Source organism: Epinephelus fuscoguttatus, linkage group LG3, assembly GCF_011397635.1.
Source record: "Epinephelus fuscoguttatus linkage group LG3, E.fuscoguttatus.final_Chr_v1".
Taxonomy (NCBI): domain Eukaryota; kingdom Metazoa; phylum Chordata; class Actinopteri; order Perciformes; family Serranidae; genus Epinephelus; species Epinephelus fuscoguttatus.
In genome coordinates this window covers 35,790,003-35,812,805 of record NC_064754.1, presented here as the reverse complement: position 1 = coordinate 35,812,805, position 22,803 = coordinate 35,790,003, and the positions used below count along the sequence as shown (strand labels likewise).

The window sequence follows — 22,803 nt, the reverse complement described above, 5'->3', positions numbered from 1 at the left end:
GTCATTGGTTTGATTGTCAGGAGGATTTAGTTTATTTTCTGTGTTGGATTTTTCAAGAGTGACCATGTTCAGTTTTATGTAAAATTTAATACTCTGGCACCACGTAGGCTTTGGGTGACAATTGGTCAAGCAAGGAGTGATTGCTCTTGATGTCTACTCAGTGTGTTTGTTTGTGTGTGGAAGGGTGTGAGCACGGAGAAGCTCATCCTCTGAATTAATCAGATGAGGCATTTCAAGTGTTGGAGTCTGATTACAGCAGCGCATCATCCCTATGTGACTGTTTCCTGGCTCGTTCCCCGGGACGTGACATCAGGCACTCGCCTCTCAGCTTGAGATATAGAGAGGACAACAGGAGAACAGCAGCAGGTGCCCGCCCATGTGACAGATGATGCGTGTTGCATTTCGTGCCACCTGCATGTGATGTCAAAGTCAGTGGCGTGTCGCATCCTTTGTGTAGCAACAGTAGTAGTGGTGTGCTTTTCAGTCAGTGTTAGTGTTCGTGCTGGCTCTCTGGCAGAGACGGGCAGTAACACCGACAGACCTTCAGTCAGCCTAAGCGGTGACTTGCATTGACACAGACCGATGGCACTAACAATCCATAGCAACACAAGAATTTAATGTTGTTAAATGATTTGACAATACCTAATGAGATTATTTAGCCTTAACACAATGGCTGCACAGCCTCTTCCTTGTGGTTATGCAGCTACGTCTTTGTAATTCCAGCCCTGATATGTTTGTCATATTGCTGAGGCAACAGCAGTCATTGTTGCCCAAACTGTCACATGGAAACACACATTCACAGATCTTTTGAGTCCTACAGGAAGGCCAACATAAACCACATCTCATTAAAAGTCTAATGGAACACACCACCTGAGGCCAGTGTAAAGACCAGCCTCCCTCATGAAGTATTGATGGTAATTGGCCCAAAGGGAGAAGTGGAAACATTGAGTTTTTGAGAAATGAATTTACTTTTGCCAGAGCCTCAGTCATGAAGGACAAATTAGATTTGGTGATCATGTTCAGCTATGAGATCCTGGAAATGGTATTTGTGCTTAGGTATGGTGGGAATAAGATTTGAAGGATATGATTTAAAAGGCAGTTCGGGATCTGTGCTGAACACTCTTTGTGCTTGCAGCAAGGTGGCAGGGCTGTTTTCAGCCATGTGTTGATATTTCTGTTTCTTACTTACAGTATTTAACCAAAACCGTTCTTATATGAACTTCGGACAGTGTCTGGAGAATCAGGAGTTTCCCTTTCACACACGTAGGACACAACAGAAGGCTGCCTGTGTCAGAAGCATTCTTACCTACCTGCCTGGTTAGAGTGTACAGGAGTCAGGAAATGACCTGGGTTAACACCGAGGTCACGTATCCCGATTTGTCACGATTTGTAATTTGTTCATAAATGACGCAGTCTGTTGCTGTTCTTGAATTTGTCTGACAATTTCGGCTTCTGCCCTTACCTACTGAAGCTCCTGAATCTCGCCATCTATCCAGTTAGGCATTTTTGTTGCAGTCTTCGTGGGAATGACTCTTCTTCTTCACCCCTGGATGTTTGTTTTCTTCTGGTACTGTCTGAGCTGAAAATGTCATCAACACATCACACATGGACTCAGTCCAACACTACACAGACTTTGTACCATGGAGCTGGCAAAGTAAAGTCCGATCAAACTGATTTGGACATTTGCATTCTCACGTACATCTCCCTCAGGTGATGTCTAGATCATTTCAAGTTTGCAGAGCATTTGTGAAAGCAGCTTGAGAAACGCATTCATGAGTAGACACACAATCCATCTGAATTGACAAGAAGATGACTCTGTCTCAGCGGTAGATGAGAACCCCTGATAACTGGAGTAGAAGCCAAATGTGTTCTAATCTGGCACCTGCTTTGCTCTCCTCTCCTCCAACGACGGGTTATGGTGTCCTTGCACTGACTGTGCAATCAGTCTTTGTCCACCCCACCCCCTCTTTCAATCTCCCTTCTCTTCCCCCCCATTCTTTTTTTCTGCCGTCTGTGCATGCACAGTGCCGGGCATTTCGCCAGGATCTCCTCAAGCCCTCCTTAAAGCCCAACGCCCATCGAGCTGTCCCCATATTTCGAACTCATCCATCATTTAGCTGCATATAGAGACTGTTAAATTCAGAGTGTAGTTGTGTAACATGAGAAGGGCAGTGATTATGTTGCTGAACAATCAGTAAGATGATTTATGTTCATAGCATTCCCATTGGGATTGGACAGAAATGCTGGTGGATGGTAGTTTTTGCTCTTTCAGATACTGAATGTTCCCTCATTATTCAAAAACTGAATAGGCCGTAATGGAGAATTTATCAAGATACACCGGACCCATTGCACTGGCCGTAGACGACAGACTTGGCTTTGCACAATATGCTTTGCTCTCAATTTTATCCTTACATGTTGTCTGTTTCTCTCCCCACCTCTTCTCCGGATTACTTCTGTCTTGTCCCATTGGAGATAAAACTGTCATTTCTCCCCGACTTGGTGGGGAGCAGGATTACTGTCCTAACAGAAAAGGCCCATGGCATCTATCACAGTGACGGCGGGTGCCCAGGGCCTCATAAGAGCCAACACTGTCTGCCATGCTATTGCTAGGCTGCGACACTTCATCTCAACTTTCCACTGAGCTGATTCAGGCCTCCACTCTATATTGTCAAGGAGATAACCGTAGGCTCACACAAACCCAAGGAATGTGTGCTCCCTGCAGGAAGGAGTAAAGCAGCTGGTTTTGGACAGCCTACAAGCCAAACAAGGTATTGTTAGGGTGCTCCATTTTTATTTGTTGTCTTGGATGGGGGCCCTTGAAGTCGTGAGGGGGAAAATGGGCGGAGACAGCAAAATGTGTACTTTGACTGCATTTTGTTTGTAGGATGAGCTTACTGCAGCAGGGATAAAGTGTACCTCCTGGCCAAGCCCTCTCCTTTCTCTTTGGCGTGATTAAAACAGAATAATTTAATCTACAGGAGTGGGTATGTCAAGGGAGTTCAGCCTCCCAGCTGTGTTTTTGGAAGGCATGGATGAATGGATGGAAGTAGGTGTGGCATCAGAAACCCCCTTGGCTCCTGTTTACACTTTGGTTTTTAGCCAAACAGATGTTGCAGCTGTTCAGCGTGTTAAAATACCATGGGTGTGTTGTTTGCATCTGTCGCAAACATTTGTGAATATTGTCTGCAAAACAAAGAGAGTGCATGAGTGACGACTCTGCTGACCTTTGCCCCTAAAAGGACCTTGTGTTTGGTCATTAACATCCTGTAGATGGCTGTGTAGTGCCTTTCATTCTCCCTTTGGACTTTTATTTGTATTGATTTCAACCCTCTGTTGGCAGGCAGTGTAATCCATACTAATACACCAACAACAGAACCACCAGCCATCAGCCACCACCCACAGGCAGTGTGTGGAGTACACGCATTAGTGGATCTGCATGTTCTTCTCTGTGCTGTCCCTCTAGATCAAACCTTTTATGAGTTTTGACTCATCATAAAACAATAGAGGGTGGGGTTGGGGTTATATTGTGTCTATGACGACCCCCCCCCCCCCCCCCCCACCACCCCCACACACACACACCCTCTTTATTCCCATCCCTTAACTCTCATCTTCGGTTATGTCTCGCATCCTTCAGTCTCACTCAGTCGCTTTTCCCAGCTCAATTATGTCTGCCTTGATTCCTGCTATAATTGAGTGATTCTGTCAATTCATAGTTTGCTTGTCTGCAGGATTGGATATAAAAATGGCCCCAGTTAATGCACCTTTTTCTACCTTTCCCCTCATTCTGTTATTGTTTTTCTGCTTAAAAGTACAGACCCGTGCCCTTCTCTCCCGTCTTGTGTGTCTCCTTGTTTATTTTTCGTCTCTTGTTCATCGTTACCCAGCATTCACTCAGGGCAGATTTCATCTCTGTGTCTGACACACTTCCCAGTGCTTTGGCTGGACTTCACATTACAACCCAAATCTTCTGTCTGATAGCAGCCAATTACAATACCCCTATGAGTCCATGTCTGTGCAGCGGTTGTCTGATCCTGAGGAAACAAATGGTCATTGTAATGGTTATTGTGATGTGGGAGCGGCATCTGTGTGCAGGCATGCTGCTCCGCTGAAAGCCATCTAAGTCAATGTGTCTCTGTCAGTTCATGTCTACATCATCTACCACGTCGGCAGACCAAGTCCAAAAGAAGACGTAATGGAGGTTGTCGTAATTGGCGATGGGGTCACACAGTTCCTTAAGGCAGTTACATTTGATTACACAGCTCTTGGTTGTTGTGAAAAGACTCAGTTTTATTAAAAACAGATGTCGACTCGTACGAATTATGAACAGTGCTGAGGTTTTGCATAGTTTTTGCACACCAGGGTTTAAGTGTAGAAGCTAGTACTGCCTGTGGGTGACATCTAGCTCATTTAACCGACTGACTTTGTAGGTTTGCCAATGCAGCAGTGCATTGTAGCACAGACTACGTTAAATTCCTGGAGCCTGACAAGACAAATGTATTGTGAAGAGATTTCACAGAGCCCACTATAGCACAGCATAAGCAACATTCAGATTTTTATGTAGGTTACTGCACTTTTTAGTCTGATGCACAGATGTCACTGACAAATTTGCTTCCACTGATCAAACTGTATCCTATAACAGGGTGCTGGCATGTGGAAATACTTCATAATTGATCACTTCAGTTGATCTCAGAGCAGGACTGTTTGAAGAAAAGAATTTGGCCCTTAGTAAGGCTCTGAAAAACATAACTGAATAATACCGCAAAGTAGTCTTGCCTCTAACATAAGATACCTACAACTTTATTACATGCTCTACATTGCTTAATATTATGAAGACATTGGCTCTCAATTTAAAAGGTTGGCAACCTCCACATGATGGGTTGTTCAGAAGTATCAAATTTGAGGTTCAGAATATTTTATTGAGTAACACTTGAAAATGTTGAATAAGGACTTGGATAGGGTTCAAGTTTTGATATTTCCAAAAGTGTTTTCCTTTGTGGTTGTGATTGTGTCAGTCAACTGAGCCCATGTGTATCATATATCTAACAAGCAGACTTGAATTTGAATGCCCAGTCAGTAATTAATGAAATATAGCAGAAACAGCAGACGTGGGTTAGGGTCTAAAATTTGGCAGGAGGATCAGTTTTTGTCAGGTATGGTTTAAAAGACTAAAAGGCCCCTGCAGAACTAATCTGCTGATTTAAGAACTGTTTTATGAACCTAAAGCTAAGTTCACTCCACAAGACTTGGGATTGCTGCGCTGTTCACACTTCATAACTTTCTGTCTTGTAATCAAGTTTTGAAGTTGTTGTGGTCATTACATGTCACTACATGCCAGCAACAGGGGGTCACACACTACAGGATGCTTCACCTGTAGGAATCCCAAATGAGTGTCATGTGATGTGCAGGTCGAACCAGGGGTGGGTGCTTGCTAGAATATATCAAATTCAAAAAGTGACAAAGCGGGGTGCTCAGTAGCTCAGCGGGTAGAGTGGACGTCCCATATAACTTACAGAAACATTGCATGCAATGCTCTGCCTTCTCTTGCCCCATCTTTGTCACTTTCTCTTTCTCCCTTTCAAGCACACATGTGCACACCATGAAAAGCGCTGCAGCACCGCTTGTCTGTCTTCACCCCATGTCTTGCACTCTCAGTGGCTGTAGCTCACTGACGAAGTCCTCGACAGGTCCAGATATTTAGTATGCTAGATACCTGGGGAGCATCTGCGACCCTTTTGGCTCTAGTTTTTGAACAATATACAGAGTGCTCAAGCGCTGAGCCAACGCCGATGTGCCTTTGATCTAAGGCTTTTGTTGGGGAGCTGCAAAACTGTCAGCAAGCGTAAACTCAGGGTGTCATGTAGTGTGAACAAGGCTTAATGGATTGAGTCTCCAAGAGGCAGAGTGGTGTCTTCAGAGTGTTCTTTTCTGCCAGTTTTGACATTTAGATGGGTTTTAACTTGCTAAGTGAATCAACATAATGTTAGGTTTACTGTAGGTGTTGTAGACCATAGTGTGTCTGTTCTGAAGGCAGAGCACATATTGAATCTTTCCTCTTGTCTAGGAGAGGAGCTTAATGGAAGAAGAGAGGAAGTGGGGAAAGGAGTTTTGGCTTGTTGTAGCTGCAGTTGTAGTGATTGAGTGGATTAGTGCAGTGTCACATAAGAACTCTTCCTGACTGAATAGTAGACCAGGAGCTTAAAGCAGGATTGATTTGAAGACTGTTTTCTTCCCTCCTCCCCCACCTGCTGTATGGGTTTTTAACTTTTATGCCCCTCTCTCCTTCTCCTCCTCTTTTTAACCAAATTTTTCCACTGTCCTTGATTTTCTCCCTCTTGGTTTGGCTACTTTCCCTCTTTTTGTTACTCTCATCTTTTTTCTGCTCACCATACAGCTCTTAATTCGATACCCTCTGCTCCTGTCACTGTTAGTTGCCTCAGCTCTCATCTCGTCTATCTCTGCATTACCTATTTTCTTTGTCATTCTTCTCCTATTCAAGCTTCCATTTCCCTTCCATCTTTTTATTTTATTCCTGTCGTCCTCCTTCTCGTTACACCCTGTTCTTGTCTCATGGAAGTGATTGGAGAATAAAGGCAACCTTACAGTGTGGCAATAGATGGATGGTGCTGCGATAATGGGTTCCTGTTGAAATTGCTTTTGTGGTTTACATTAAGGCAGGTCATTTATTTATGCTTGTAAATGCATGTAGAGGCAGAGCATCTGGTTTCATGTTTGGAGCTTAGCCAACAAAGTGAATGGACCGCAAAAATTGAGCTGCCAGAACTTGTTTTTGTTGTTGAGCTTTTTTTGCCACTTGAACATGTTTGTTTGTCCTCCTTCAGGCCTGCTACAGGTCCCTCAACATCTCGACCTGCATCTGCTGCAGCAAGGCCCGCCTCAGCTACAGTCAAGCCCTCCACCACTGCAACCACCAAAACCTCTGCTTCTAGAGTTACCACAGCACCCTCTACTGGCAGGACCACAGCGGCACAGCCTCCCAGAACTGCTGCTCCTAAGAAAGGTAAGGCGTTACTGCTTCTAAACTGGAGGAGACACTTCTCTGAAGCCATGTCCTATTTTCATTTGAATTGCATAAACACATTTTATTGTTTTGGTTAGACAGTTTCAAGTTGTTAGCCTGAAATGTCTGTAACAAAGTAGCATGAAGTGGTTGACTTAAGCACCAGCAAACAGGGTAAAATGACATTTGCTGTTTTTCTCTGTGCACCAGATGTCAGTCGCCCACCTTCTGCTGCAGTGGCAAAGAAACCTACAACAGCTACAACATCCACTGCCACCAAAAAACCTGAACCCTCTCGACCCATGGCCGCCGTAAAGCTCAGCTCTACTTCCAAATCCTCCACAACAGCGAAGGCAGCAGAACCCAAGGTGTCACAGCCCAAAACTCCCACACCTGCGAAATCAACTCCCACAAGGAAACCTGTAGCTGCTGTTCCATCTGTTGCCCGTAACAAACAGCCCCTTGGTCGAACCCCGCCTGCCTCTCCAGCCAACAGACCTGCAAACAGCAGCACCCCTCAGGCAAAACGTGGAACCAAACCCACACAGGCTGTCCCACCTTTCACTACTGGCAAGAAGACAGGAGTCTCAAATACGACCAAGCCTGATGTAGAAGCACAGATTGCTGCTGGTGCAGCAGTAGTAGCTGCCACAGCAGTGACTGTGCTGGCAGAAACGGGCGCTTCAGAGTCCTTCCCACAAGTACCATCCCCTGCTGCCCCTGCACCAGAAGAGGTCCCTCCCTCAGTTGTGGCCCAGGAAACCAAGTCTCAAGAGACTGCTCAAACACGTGCTGCTGCTTCATCTCCTCCACAAAGCCCTGTTAGGACAGCCGTACCCCAAACATCTCCACCCCAGGAGCAGGTAGAAAGCAGTGCTTCCTTACTAACCACGCAGGAGCCAACCCCTGCCCCAGCTGAGCCTACATTACCACCAGTGGCCTCTTCTCCAGATATATCAGAGGAGCCTGTTTACCTGTCAACAGACCAAGCCCCCTCCACATCTACAGCCCTCCCAGCAGCGACAAATGCCATCCCTCTGGTAGTTTCTCCTACCAATTTAAATGAGGAGGAGGATGAAGAGGAGAGGGAGGGAAGCCAGTTGGTTTCTGTGTCTGAAATGAGTGGAACCACACAGCCCACAGAGGAGTCTCGTCCTGGGTCGGCGGGACCAGTAGGAGGGTCTGCTTGGAGGGCTGGTGGCGCCTTGCTTTCTGAGCTGGACTCTGAGGAAGTAAGCGGCAGCCAGCAGGGTGCGTCTGAGCTGAGTGCCCCTGGTGTACTGGAGGGCACAGAGAGCATGGACGATTTGGGAGACGGCAGTCTCAAAGGAGCCATTGACATGGAAGGAGCCTCTGCTGGTTCACCTGACTTTGAAAAAGTTCCTGACATACCAGTGAATGACTTTGATGAGGACGATGATGAGGACGATGACGATGATCGGGTGTGTGACATGGATGTGGGCTCAGAGCGGGCAGATGAACCGCAGAGACCCAGGCATGACAATGATATGGATGATGATGAGGAGGATGAAGATGTGGAGATGGCTAGTGAGGGGGTGACAGAGAGTGGGCTGGAAAGCTATGGGAATGCAGATGAGGATGACTTTGCTGAGGATGAAAGGTTGGACAACTTGAACAGAGTGGCTCAGCCCCCACCTCCCCCTCCTGTGCTGCCCTCTGCCCCAGCTGCTCAGTGGGACCAACCAAACCCCTTTGCTGATCCTTGGGCAGAACCTCTGCAGCCACAGCAGGTTCTTGAGCACATCCCCCAGCCTGCACAGGTGGCAGGAGCGGCTGCAGCTAGTCCTTTGGCAGACCCCTGGCAAGCAGACACTGAGACTCCAACTCAGTCCCCAGCCCAAGCTTGGCTAGAACTAGGCTCTGCTCCTTTTATTCCTGAAAACCAAGAAGTTCCCCATCATTCCTCTGTCAAAGATGAGCCACAAAATCTAGAGGCCCAAATGTACATGGACCAGTCCAGCCCAGTCCCAGTGCATACCCTGGTCCCAGCTCTCCTCTCTGCCCCAGGAATGTCTCTTTCAAGCACCCTGAGCAGCGAGACCAGCACGCCAGAGGAACTCTGTGACTACAATCGAGACGGGAAACTGCAGCCTCAAGATGTGCAAGCCCAGATGCTTTCCCCACAGCCTGACCTGGACTACCAGGACATGGGCATGTACTCAGAGAGAGGAGACGGGGAAGGAGAGGAGGAAGCTGAGGCTGAGACGCTGCCCGCCGATGAAGTCCTGGGTGGCCCTGCAACTGCCCCCACTTCCAACCCCTCCTCATCCTCAGTAACAGAGGACGAGGCCAGCGACACAGAGGGAGAGGCTCAGTTGGATGACTCCTTGGAGACTCCAGCAGTCTGTCAGACAACCTTTGACACGCAGCCTTCAGCCCAGCGCTGCCTGTCCACCGTGGAAGAGGGAGAGGAAGCTGACATGGAGGAGGTGATAGGTGGCGCAGGTGAAGACACCACACCACCTTCAGCTACATCGTTGGCATCATACGGCTTTGACACCATGACCACAGCTTCAAACTCCAACGCCCACTCCACAGGGGAGAGCTGTATCAAGAGCCCTGGAATCTTCTCCCTGGAGGAGCTGCCCGAGGAGGCTAAGGAGCCCTTTCTCATCCCGCAACCTCACACCGAGCCATGCACTGCAGAGCAGCAGTACATCGAATGCGGGAAGCAGGAAGCGGAGCCTGCTGAGCATGTCAAGGAGGAAGCACCAGCGCCCGAGGAAGCCCTGGACCCCTCGTCAACTCTAAGCACTTTGCAGCAACCTGAGGAAAACCCAGATGACATCCAGCCTCCCTACTATTCTGCTATCTGTGAAAAGACTGAGAACTCTTTTGCAGGTAATGTATAGCTCATCCTCTCCCTAAGAGTCCAAGTAATGTCCCTTAACGCCCTCTGGCCCCACTCCAACCTCCCCCACAATATCTCTGTTGTAGCTCTTGTCGTCAGTGTTTGTCCTGAAATCTCTGGGGGTGGACGTAATCAAAGTTAAGTAAACAAACAAAAAAACAGAGAGCAAAAAAAGGGAAGAAATAAAAAGAGGATGGCAGTGGCACTTCCCTCTGATATCAAATTTCCATGATGAGTATATGGCTTAAATTCCTGTATGTGCAATAGCTACTACTATTTACTCCTAATATGTGAGCGTGCCTGGGTTTTTGGTTTCTGTTTTCTGTTTTATTTAACACAGAATTATGTGGTTGCCCTGAACTGGCATGGATTTGACTTGTCTGTTTACAGCTGTTACAGAGGGAAAACTAAGCCTAACAACAAAAGAAATGTGTAATGAACTGTGTAACATGTTTTTCATGTGTATTTATCCTGATACTTTTTACTGAACAAACCTGGCAACTGACAATGAGTTTTGATTGTATAATCCTGTTGGATTTCACTCTCCTACCGTACGATACATTCAATCTTCCTTATCCCCGATCACTCCTCATCTCTCTTTCTTCTCGCACTTTAAAATGTACCCCAGCTTTTTCTTGTGTTTATCCATCTTTTGGAGTAATGAACCTTAAAACTTTAAATAAAGATTAGATTTTTACCATGACATACTCTCTCAGCGGACAGTTTTATTGAAGTGGGCGCTTGGGAGTGGCGTAATTATGGTCTGTGGATCTGTGTCCTAGAGAAGTCATCCAACACTAGGGACATTCATTTCAAGGTCTTACAAACGTAATTACTACTGGCTCTACACATCTCAATATATTGCAGCAGATTTCACTTAGCCAACCATGTAGCCTTCAACCTACACCTTTCTCTTGCAATACAGTCAAAGTGACACACACACACACACACACATTGTGGCCTTTCCCTTGAAAACTGGACACGATGAACAGGAACGTACGCCTTTCAGAGACTTCGCTGGTCTGAAAATCTGCCATGAGTTGATCATCCACACCACCAGACCTTCTCATCCATGGGTCAACTTTGGCATCTCAAGTAGCAAAAGAAGTCTGACATCATCCAGTCTCAAGAGCCCACTCATTCTGCTTTAATATCGCTCCAGTCCACTGTGGGTGTGTTGCTGTTTTAGCTCTTTTCTACTACCTTTTTTTAATAGCATTCTTGCTGCACTGTTCTACAGCACTGTATTAATGTTAACTTATGCTTATGCATGTCACTGTTGCACAATGACTTGACTTTCATTACATTACTTTGGATTGGTTTGTTCAGGGTCAGCCAAATAGCTTGGCTCTAGGACTTGATGTACTGGAATAATGTCTAGCCTTCACTTCTAAAGCCAAGCTATTTTAGTTTTTTTTCTGGTGATGCTGGATGTCTATAAATGCATGGAGAGCTTTTGCATGCATCACCGGTTGACTAACTTTAAACTTCATTCACGGGTGATGACGGTTTAAGCTCGCAATGTGCTTTTCTGTGGTTGTTTATGTCTCACCATAATTGATAGTGATTGCATATACAGGAAGTTGGCTGCTTTTTTTTTTGCTCACATAAATCTTTCTTTTCTGGGTGTCTTTTTTTTTAAAAAAAAGATGTACATAAAAAAAGAGTTTGCTCTCTGCACAAATTTCTCTACCCTCGCCCTGCCACCACCCCCAGTCACCTCACCTAGGGTCACCATTTTCTGATGTGTTCACTGTTTTTACACAAATACTACGGCTCCACCCCACTGAATATTTAACAAGCTGTATCTGTCACTGCTGCACAGCTTTCAGACAATGTCCCACTGTCACTTGTTCAAAGTACAAAACCACAAATGATTGCCGGTCAGTTTGGTGCTGTAGGCTACTGGCAGACCTTTGAGCTTGGCTTCACAATGCTTCCACTATTCCTTCGGCAAGTATGAGCCTCTGAAGGCCACCCCACACCCCCCTTTCCCTCTACACCCTTCTGCTTGTACTCACACTGCACTGCTGTCACTGTCCTGCTGCCTGTGACCTGTTTTATAACATCACGCTACTGTAATCTTCCTTCCCACTTCCTCTCACACACAGGCTTCACTGCACTACCGCACCCTCACCGCCGCGATCACTCTGCATACCCCAGAACCTACTGCGACATCGTCAAACCTCTCGTCGCCGCCGTCGCCCCGCCGAAGCTGACCTGTGCCGACCTTCCGCCCAGGAACCTCGGCCAGCAGGCGCTGAGCCCCCAGCTCCGCCGGCTGGAGCAGCACCAGAGACAGCTGCAGCAGATGCAGCAACGCAGACAGCAACAGAGCCAACCGCTTGAGGAGGCGGAGCAGGAGAGGAAAAGGAGGGAGGAAGAGGAGCAGAGGAGGAAGAAGGAGGAGGCCGAAGAAGAAATAAAAAGGAATAAGGAGGAGGTGGAGAGGAAGGTCCGAGAGCAGGCAGAGGTGAAGAAGAAGGAAGAGGAGGAGGAGCAGAGGAGAGACCTTGAACTACAGCTGCAGCAGCAACAGCAGGAACTGAAGGAAAGGCAGCAAATCTTACAGTGGCAACAAGAACTGCAACAGTCCAATAAAGGTCAGACAGTGCTGCTGTCCCCTTCCTCTGGCCTCTGCACCATCTATGAGGCCCTGGAGAATAGTGATGACGATGAGGCTGAAGATGAAGAGGAGGGAATAAAGGAGCTCGCTAAAGAGAAGGACGAGCTCAGACAGGAGACGTCAAATGAAGAGTTGGATGACTGTGAACAGGTGATATCAGATGGAGACAAACATCAAGACTCTTCGCCGTCCACCGAGAGCCCTCCTCCTCTCCGAGACTCCCCTCAGACATCCAGCAACCCCTCCCAAGATGGAGACAGCTCCTCCCCTTGCCCTCCCGAGTCTCCAGAGCGGCCCCCACCCCTGGACCTGGACTGGGGGAAGAAAGTGGACATAGTCCAGCAGCTGATCAATCAGACACTGCTGCTGAACAGAGAAGGATGCTCCTCTCTGCTGCTTCTACCAGGGGGCGCAGGAGGCACACTGAGCCCCCTGGAGAGCAGCCTGTGGCCCAGCCTGCTGCCTCCACTCACCCCTCCCTCTGCCACCGTCACCTCTGTCAGTAGTTTCTCCCCAGAGGCCACTGGGAGCTCCCCACAGGGAGAATGGACAGTGGTAGAGCTGGAGACACATCACTGAGGGATTTCACTCATACACACTGAGTACAACATCTGTTAAACATCAACACTCATACAGGGAAGATGACACAAGTGCTGTCTGTTTGTGCGCACACACACACACACACACACACACACACACACACACACGATAATTCACAACAAAGGCACACAGCAAATAAGGTGATGGACACATGGATGCAGAGCAGCCCACATTTGCTGTGCTATTATTATACACACAGTGAAGCAACGTTATTAAACAGCTGTACAGACTGAGGTAAATCTTGTGGGGAACAATGCAATAGCTAGAAGGAGTCCTTACATATTGATACACATCAGAATATCTCCTTAAGAAGATAAACTACATCACATTGTTGATGCTTGTGTCATTCCCAAGTATTTTACAAAGATAAACGGAGAGAAGGTGAGTAAAATCCATGATAGGATCAAAAGGATGGACAATAAACCATACTTATACACTGCCCAGCCCTGGAGGTCCAACCACACACTTTTGGTGCTGTAGATCAGTGGTTCCCAACCAATAAGGGTGTTTTATTTTTCAAGCTTTTCTCTAATCTGTCCCTTTAAACTACTGAAACTACCTATTAGGCCTAAGCACTCAAATTTAGCAATCTGAGGAAGGAATAATTAGTCGTAAGTAGATCTGGTCACAACCTATAGACAGATCCAGCGTGTTTGGGGCCATATCGTAAAAAGGTTGGGAACCACTGCTGTAGATTAATTTGAGAGAGGCAGGGATTTCTAACTGTACTGTAAAAACAAAGCACAGAAAACACAGATCAGTTGAGTTGATTGCAGTTTCTCCAAGCATTTGCTGTTAAGTCATGCAAAAAAAGGCAGAAGAAAACACATGGTTGAAAAATTCTTGCCCTGAATCAAGACTCTCAGGTAGTGCTTACTTTAGGCGAGCTACCACTCCCAACAAACTAAATGGTTAGATTTAGTACATAGAAAGTTGAAAATTGGGTTAAGGTCAAGGTAAGTCAAGTCAGTACAGCGGGTCCTGTGTGTATGTAGACCAGCAGCAGGGGCGGGGTTTTAAGGTCTCCCATTCGGTTTATTCAGGTAAAACATTCTGCATGCAACCTTAATATTGTACCAACTGAACTGTATCAAGAATAGTAAAGTGTTTAGTCATATTCTTCGGCATGGGTACTTATTCTTTAATCAGATTTGTCCTGATTTAAAAACTAACTTCAGACTAGCTTTTAATTTAATGCTGATGTATTGAGTAGTTTAATATATTTTGGCAAATTAAATGAACATTTCTGTTCCCCAAATTAACATATTGTAGAAGCAATGACTTTGAAACCCAGGCCTAGTTTTTAATTAATTTATTTTTAGTTGGCCTTAAAGCACAATTTTAGTATACTGTGTGTACAATAAACATACTGGAATCTGCCTGTACCTGTACAAGGTAAAACTTTCATCTTATAAAGTGAACTACCTCCAGGTTGATAAAACTCCCAAATTCGCACCAAACAAAATGACCAAGGACACGTCCTCAGTGGTAGCTATGACGCTGCCTGAAACAGAGTCTGTACTCAGGGCAAGAAAGTCTCCGACGCTGCCAGCGAAGAACCCGTGTCTCATCTCAAGTCAACCAACACGACACCACACTGAAACTCAGCACCTCTGTCACGTCACACTCGACATCCTACACCACTGCAAACACAAACTTAACACTGACTATAACATTACATTTCAATCCTTTAAACACACACACACCTGAAACCATGTGATTTCTGACAGAAGCCCATGATGCATCACTGCAACTGACTAACAGGGTTGAAACAGGACACTTTTCATTATGCCAAATCTTTGTGCCATGGGTGGCCACATCCACACACACACACACACACACACTCACACACACCGACGGTGCCAAATGGCCTCTATCAATCGAAGGTAACTTGACTGATAGGTTTGGTTGTTAAACTTTGTGTTCCTCACCTGCAGCCCTTTTAATTGAAGCCATAACTGTTGATACACACATATCGCTGTCACCTTATTTTAATATGAGAATACACTGGAGATGTCCTGCTACTGAATGGTGATAAAAGACACTGAGTCCCAGATTTCTGAGATTGCACTTCAGTCTTGTATCAATTTAAGTATGAATTTGTTTGCAAACTGAGATCAAAAACAGGTATTGATTACAGATGAGGCGGCTCATCACATTTCGCTACCCGATCTCAGTCTGAGCTGTTTGGATCTCACAGCTCTTCACCAAAGGTCAGAGTGACGTGTAAGCTTTTCCCTTTGAAACACTGGAGTCAGGCACTAATGAGGTTTTAGATAAGTGCATGTATTTTGTGACGAGATTTCGTCAGTTAAATGAAACACAGCTGAAGCTAGTTTCTACAGAAAATGCCTTTTATGGACACTGGTTCTGCAGCCATGTATTAACTCCTTCCATATGTTAAGTCTTCCTTAGGTTCTCAAGCTCACATCTTAATGATGGTATTTCAGTCACAGACTACACACAGATGATGTCTGGTTATTACACAAGGCCTTCTAGACTAGTGCAGTACACAGAATTTACTTTAGCGACTGACTCTAGGGTTTAACCGATACTGCTGTGAAGGTCAGGGGTCACGTTATTGTGTGACACGAGGAAGAGGCAGGGGTTCGATATCAGGTTATTCTGGGTCTCTACTGTGTATTGTTGTTGAAACTGTGATGAGCTACAGTATGGAAGTGTGTGTCGTAAATGTTCATATCTGTGCTGTGTGTTGTCTGGATACTGTGTGTGTGTCAGTCAATGTTTAAATATATCACAGGTTTAAATATGAGGGGATTTCTGGGACAAATTCAGTTTCCTGTTGTGCAAAGCGAAATAATGGGCACAGAAATGCTCGCAGAAAAATTTGACATTTATTTCCACTTGAATCACTTTTTGTTTTCAGTCAGTTTTTGGGTTGCTGCCCTGCTCTCCAGTGTCAAATAGCATAAAAGACTGATTTTGTTTCATTATTAAATTGAAAGCAGTGCGGCAATTATCATTTTACAACCTTAATTGACTCTTAAGACTTTCACACTGTTGATTCCAGCAAAAACATTTCCCATTCACCATCACCTGCTAATCTGTCCACTCTCTTATCAAGGCCTATGTGTAGCAGCTGAGAAGCAAGCAGGTGTTTGCGCTTTCATATGTTTGCTTTCCCATCCTCCAGGCAGGACGCGTGACGCTCACTGTATTTTTGACGAAGCTGGACTTTTTAAATGTGCTTTCTGAAACATGTCTGTGTAGTGTTTTTGTAAGCATTTGTGTGTATACTGTTTAAAGACTGCTCACTGTAATGAAGGGAAACTCCACTTTACTTTTGTACTTTAGAGATTTAGAAGCATAGTAGCCCTTTAAGGGTCATATATAGATTTTTATGGAATAGAGAATGAAGGATGATGGTTGTAAATGGTAGATTTTATTCTTTGTTTTATGATCTTCTTCATGTCCCATCAACAGAGCTGATGAGCTGAATGATCGCAAGGTCAAACTGAATACAGTAGAGTGAACTACGAGTAAACGCATTGCTTCTGTAGGCTCAAAGTTATTACAACTCACATTGAATATATTAATTTATTAAAACTGAAGTGAGGTCTTTGAGTAGTGATTTAAAAGGCTTGATGAATCTGTTGAAGTGAAGTACATGGGCACTCCTGCTCGTGGAGTCCGAACCTTGGCAGCTTGTTTTAAAGTTTTTCTTTATTATTTGGACTTTCTGAAAGACATAAATCTGTGATTGTGTATAATTATTTCAATGCCACATTTTGTGTAAATAAAATGTCTTTTTAATAACGTTTCTGGACTTCTTTATAACACAACAAAAGGCTCTTAAAAACTGTTGTAACAAATGTGAACATTAACATTATTTAAAATCTCTTAGAAAGTCTTTTTAACAACACACTGAACAAAGTGACAAGAGTGTGCAGCAAACATCAGAGTTAAACACACTCCACACAGTAAACGGCATAAAACTATTTTTACGTAACTTCAATATAAAGCTTTGTTTTTTAGAAACCACGATTGGTCATAGCAGATTATAAGAACAGAGGCCTCTTCAGCTTTAAAAGTGGAAAAACCAACAGGTCCTGAACGCATCTTGTAACTCCGGCTAAAAGTGTCACAACATTTACAGTCGTGATGTGCTTGTGATTTCAGCTCTGGTGTTTCTGCTCAGACATCAAGACGCACATGACGCCAGATGTTCAACCTTTAGAATCACCCATAAACTTATCGATACAAATTTACTTTAAGGGATTATTTGCATCCTCTGAAGTGAGATTGTGTGACGTACTTCATCATAGTCAGTGTATTACATACAGAAGATGTAAGTCGGCACACCCCCAGTTTGGAGAAGCAGGCTGGAGTCTGACACGGAAGCTAAGCAATGCACTGCTGTGGTGAGGTCAACAGCAAAACACGTTTCAGTCACCTCAAAAAAGTTCCACCTATAAAAATCAATATTGGTTAAATTCAACACTATATTTAGTATATTTTAATAGCTTTTCAATTCCGTCACACAGCAATTTCCAAAGGGGAACTGAAGCGGTTACATTGCCCTCTTCAAGGCCAGACTCAATTGAGAAAAACATTGATTTTACATCCCTGAACACAGGAGCTGCTGGTCTACTGCTGCTGCAATCAGTCATTTTTTCTTTGTTGTTATGTGACTTTGGGTTCAGATTCACAGACGCCACACAATAACACAAACTACGGAAGTGATAGAGGCAGCAGCAGACCAGCAGTTCCCATGTTAGAGGGCCAAAATAATAGTTTTGAAGAGAGCATGGCTGGGGGACTGAAGCCATTAACAGCTTCCACCTTGGAACAGGAAGTGTGACGTAAAGGTAGGGCAGTGAAAATATTCTCGATGTAGCACACACATAAACTGTTGTAGATTTTTTTTAGGTGGGCGTTTTATTAGTTGGCTAAAATGCATTTTGCTGCTGCAATGCTGACAGACATATCCTGTATGTAATACACTGGCTATGGATAAGAACTCCATACAACCTAACTTCAAAAGATCCGAATTATCCCTTTAAGAATTAGCCTGAGGATTTATCAGCACCGTCCTGTTTGTTCTAAACTGGTCCAGTCTCTTTACACATGCTGTTTATTCTACGATCCCAGGCATGGATGACGTGTGTGTGCTAATACATCACTCTGTTGTGTGTTGTGACAGCAGCAGCTGATACAGGTAGTCTGTAGCATTGCAGCTAGACGGCTCATTGCTGCCCAGAAACAACAGCCTGTGATAGTCAGCCTCAGGAACGTCGCACAAGATCCTGAAACAAAACAGGAACACGCACGTGTGATATGCTTTGCTGTTGCTAGATCTTTCAGTTTCCCCCAAAGACAACTGAGCATTGAATAGTCTCCTAAAGTAAACGCAGCTGCAGAGCAGTGAATGAAGAAATGTAAATCAGTGTACCAGTCACAGATGTCGTCTGTGTCGGGGTTCACCTGCACCCACTGACCGATGGACCACATCCTCACCACGCTGCCAGGAGAGGCACCATGGCTATCCTCGTCAGCATCTGCATGTGCATTGGGAATGTCCTCGTAGCACAGGAAGTAACTGAATGGCACGTTGGTGATAAACATTAATAACTGTGATGTGTATTGGCAGTAAGATTGGTGTGTCAAAGGTGGAGATATCCACACTCACTAGTCTGTGTCGCCATCTAATTCTGCCTCCCACTCATCACTCTCTTCATCTGTCTCCTGCCCATCTCGTATTCTCTCAACGTTCCACCGCATGCGTTTGTACAGGCCGGTGTCGACCTGGGCCAGGAACGGCGTGGGCTTACAGTAGCGGAACACAGTCACCCTCAGTGGACCGAGCTGACTCTGACCGATGCAGAAGTGAGACAGACTGGGAATGCAAACAGGGAGAGTGAGACAGTCGAATATGAAATGGGCTGGTCGCTGCAGGATTCAGCTGTTAGATTAAAAAAGATTAAGAAAGGATCAGCTGTAGCATTCTGAAACCTGTGGAGCAACATTAAAGAAGCTTTACAAGGAAGAGACAGATGCCTACAAAGCAGGCCAGACAACAAACTAGCGTGAAGTTGATCCTCCAGGAAAAGAGAAATGGTTTGATATTGTTCAGAAAATGTATTCAGTGGAAAACACTGACCTATATTTTGAGAATCAAATGAAAGACTTGACAGGGATTGAGAGAACTGTATAATTTCATGAAATGCTGCATGAGTAAATCAGCAGTTTAAATAAGGGATAATTGAGTGTATAAATGTGTCTGACTACGCCATGACGACTTTGTGTTCTCTCATGTTGTCTCTGTGCTACTGTCACGTTAAAGGTAGTACACATGTATAAGTACATATGTTGTACCTCTGTGTTTTGCTCGTGTCTCTGAGTACCTGTTAGGATCGCTTTCGTCCAAACAGAGGACATTGTAGCTGGCGTAGGTCAACACCAGCTGCTCCAACCTGTCACACAGCTGCTGCGAGAGATCCAACAGCTGCATGTGCTACATACACAAACACACACAGTGGAAGTTTAGACTCAACTTACATCTGTTATGTTTTCACACAGAACACAAATATCTGACGTCTCATTCAGCAACATAAGTTTTTATATGATCATAATCACTGTTGAAGTGATTAACTAAAGCCTAATTACTAACTCCTAGGATGCCACTCGAGAGCTTTTTTGAAAGTGTGTGCGTCTGTTGCGTTCAATCAAAGTTAGGCATACAAGCTAGCTAGAAACATACACAAAAGTTTAACAGTCAGTAGATTGAAACTGAGAAACTCCATCAACACAAACAACAAATCCAGCAATCTTTAAGGCAGCTGAGCATGTTTCTGCTATCCAAATCCACCGGCTAATAGAAATCCTATGTTGGAGACTTGAGCATTATCTGATTTTAAACAGTGATTTAGTGCTTTAAGGAAGAACTTTGACATGGCCAAAGTCACTTTGTCATTTTTCAGAAACCAACAAAAGCTGCTTATTGAGTTGCTAAATCACTCAGATCTGAAATAAAACTATATTATTATGAGGCACATTGTATGTGGATAGCAGATGCATGTGTATTTCCTCACTTAACTCTAGTGATGTATAGCCAAGCAGTTTTGGTTTCATGACATGACATTTAGATAAATTTGGTAGCAACATCTCTTTCCAGAAAAAGCACGTGTTGGACTAATTATTTCAGTTGAAAGTAGCTCCCAGGTTCATATCAAAGCCTGACCAATTAAAACCAAATGGCTACATACCACTGGCAAGAAATGTATTTTTTAACAAGTTGGGTGAACGAGCTTTGATAAAAAACGATAAAAACATATACCATTGTGTAGATGTCATAAGGTTGAAGGGTGAGCTGGGACATGGCCCTTGTGGATTCCAGGTGGTTAAAGTAAGGCTGACAGGTGTATAGGAAACTCTGCACTGCATCAGCAAGAGCTTCACTCTCTGCCTGACACTGTCTGAAAAAAAAACATACAAAGTATCAGAAAACAATAAAAATACTCTGGAAATATCAGTGCATTATGATTAGCCAGGACCCTACCCATTGACAATGCAGTCGTGTAAGTCATCTGCTTTGCTCATGAAGAACTGGAGCTGCAGCTCCATGGACGGGAGGGTCCTCTCCATCAAGTTGACCTCCAGAGAGCCACAGGTCTCACAGTCACAGCTGCAGGTCGCAGAGTTACCACCAGGTGGCGCCAGAGCAACGGCGGCCAACAACGACAGGGGCTCCATAGCCTCTGAAACGCAGATGAATGTATATTATAACATCAGAAATACAATGATCTCTCTATTCCTCACTATTCGTTCTTCATAATATCAATAACCAACGTTACCAAATGAGTTTAAAGCGGATGTGCATGAGAGGAACATGGTTATTTGGTTGTTCTGACAAAAGAACAGCTGTGACTGAGTGGTGAAATTGGGTATTATGAGATTAAAATACACATCCATTGTGTTTGACCTTCTTGCCCGGTGTTTTGAAGAGTCTCCGTGCAGTCTGACTCCCTCTCACCGCTCATGTCCTCCTCTTGTCCTGACAATGAGTCAGAGGTGAGCTCGCCTTCAACCTGAACTTCGATATCCGTCATACTTTCCGTTGCTTTAAAGTAGCTTTATTTTAGGAAACCTGTTGAAAACAAAACGCCATATTGTTTATTTCAGAACCTTCACACAGCGAATAACCTGTTAGTTGTTTAACTGTTAGCCAACGAAGCATCAATGTCCCACGATCTGAAGTTTTAATAGTAAAGAGCTAACGTTAGCTAACGGTCGCGATGCTAGCAGACACACAAGTTTAGCAAACAAACAACATGAGGTAGCGACTGTTTATCTGTCGTCTAGTTGTTGTTTTTTTTTTACCAAATTAATCCACACGACCATAAAATACCTTATTACACAGCTGCCTGTTGATTATAACGTTTTAATAACACAAAAGCTAACTCTGACGTTAGCTACCAAGCTAGCGGTCAAGCCACTGTTACCTTCTTACATTACCGTCATCGCTGTCTCCGGTTGTGGAGTGCAGGGTGTGAAAGGTTAAAGGTCAAAGCGTCTAAACAACAATCAAAAAAGTACATTTAAAGGTTTTATATCTTTATGTTTATTTCTTTATGTTTTTTGTTGTTGCTTCCTGGGGGTGTACAGTAAAAAAAAATATCAACAGAAATATGATAGAATATAATAATATGGAATAAAATAACTTTTCTTGTATTAGGAGTGCCATTTTAGGGAGCCATCTTATGATTGAGGACCCCACAGGAAAAGTGCACACACTATAACTTATTACGTACATCATACCAATACATTTTTAATGACTTATTTTTATGGCATACTATAATAAGACTTTTTATGACCTTTTTTATGAAATACTTACACTTTGCAAAGACTATAACAGTTGACATAACACTCATATTACATTCTAATTTTCCATTTTTTTAATGACATAGAGAGACAGTACATTTATTTGACACTGATTGAACCTGCCCACAGCAGGTGAGCAACAGCCTCTGCTGGGGTATGGCAACTCCACTTGGACAAACAACACGAAGAACTGCAGTACACCATAACACCAGAACCAGCAGTAATAATAGTGGCAATTTGTTACGTTTATTATCATGATCACATTTGTGAATGATTATTTCATATGGTGCACAGTACCTTTTTGTAGCATAGTAATATATATTAATATTACTGCCTAGGGCTGAACCAATTATGTGAGCTCAATTAATTGTCGAAAAAATAAACAACTGGCTCACCTGCATAAGTCACTTCGGAAATTGTGAAGATTCACTGCTTTCCTCTTTTTTATATTATTGTAAATTAAACAGTTAGCATGTTAACTTGGCCATTATTGTAGACCTTTAAATAGCTCTACGTGTTAGAAAAATACGTCAACAGGTATAATGAATAGCCTGTTACTTTCTGATAATGATACAAAAACTGGCATAATTCACTTTCTGACAGGCAAAGGGTTTTACGACACATTTTGTTATCGATATTGATCAGTAAGCTGGTTTTAAAGTTTTTTGTGACCAATAATGGACAAAAGGACAATGAGGTAATTGTTTGAACATGGTTTCAAATTATTCAGGACATCTGTCAGTTGTCATAGTAAAGCTCTTCATGTCATGTATATGTATGGGATATACATAACGACTGGAGCACTGGGGTTCCTCTCTGTTCCTGCGTCCCTCCTATCTCTCTGCC

General features: G+C 44.2%; 2 protein-coding genes across 4 annotated transcripts in view; one reads left to right on the top strand and one right to left on the bottom strand.

The window, feature by feature from the left end:
- si:ch211-214c7.4 (microtubule-associated protein futsch) overlaps positions 1-13,223 on the top strand; it is a 37,239-nt gene extending 24,016 nt beyond the window's left edge. The window contains exons 4-6 of the mRNA XM_049572977.1: positions 6,840-7,018; positions 7,229-9,880; positions 12,002-13,223. Coding sequence (XP_049428934.1) covers positions 6,840-7,018; positions 7,229-9,880; positions 12,002-13,095 — 3,925 coding nt within the window. The 3' untranslated portion in view covers positions 13,096-13,223. The remainder of the gene's footprint in view (positions 1-6,839; positions 7,019-7,228; positions 9,881-12,001) is intronic.
- Positions 13,224-14,659: 1,436 nt separating this feature from the next.
- lg3h19orf67 (linkage group 3 C19orf67 homolog) lies at positions 14,660-21,599 on the bottom strand. Of its 3 annotated transcripts, XM_049572983.1 has the most exons (8): positions 21,485-21,579; positions 21,059-21,223; positions 20,636-20,834; positions 20,414-20,552; positions 19,482-19,591; positions 18,767-18,973; positions 18,530-18,676; positions 14,660-18,383 (listed from the first exon to the last, which is right to left on the bottom strand). In XM_049572983.1, the coding sequence occupies exons 2-8, from the start codon at positions 21,183-21,185 to the stop codon at positions 18,257-18,259; spliced, it is 1,056 nt and encodes a 351-aa protein (XP_049428940.1). In that variant the 5' UTR covers positions 21,186-21,223; positions 21,485-21,579; the 3' UTR covers positions 14,660-18,256. The 3 variants fall into 3 exon arrangements, with proteins under 3 accessions (XP_049428940.1, XP_049428938.1, XP_049428937.1); XM_049572981.1 differs by having other exon boundaries at positions 14,660-18,676; positions 21,579-21,599; XM_049572980.1 differs by having other exon boundaries at positions 14,660-18,676.
- Positions 21,600-22,803: the final 1,204 nt, after the last annotated feature.

What these genes read in the sequence shown, in the direction of transcription:
- lg3h19orf67 (XM_049572981.1), bottom strand. Translation starts at nt 21,185, where the DNA reads ATGACGGATATCGAAGTTCAGGTTGAAGGCGAGCTCACCTCTGACTCA. An exon ending in CTTATGACATCTACACAATG is followed by an intron (nt 19,592 to 20,413) that starts GTATATGTTTTT and finishes TTGTGTATGTAG; the next exon opens with CACATGCAGCTGTTGGATCT. An exon ending in TTAGATGGCGACACAGACTA is followed by an intron (nt 18,677 to 18,766) that starts GTGAGTGTGGAT and finishes CGTGCCATTCAG; the next exon opens with TTACTTCCTGTGCTACGAGG.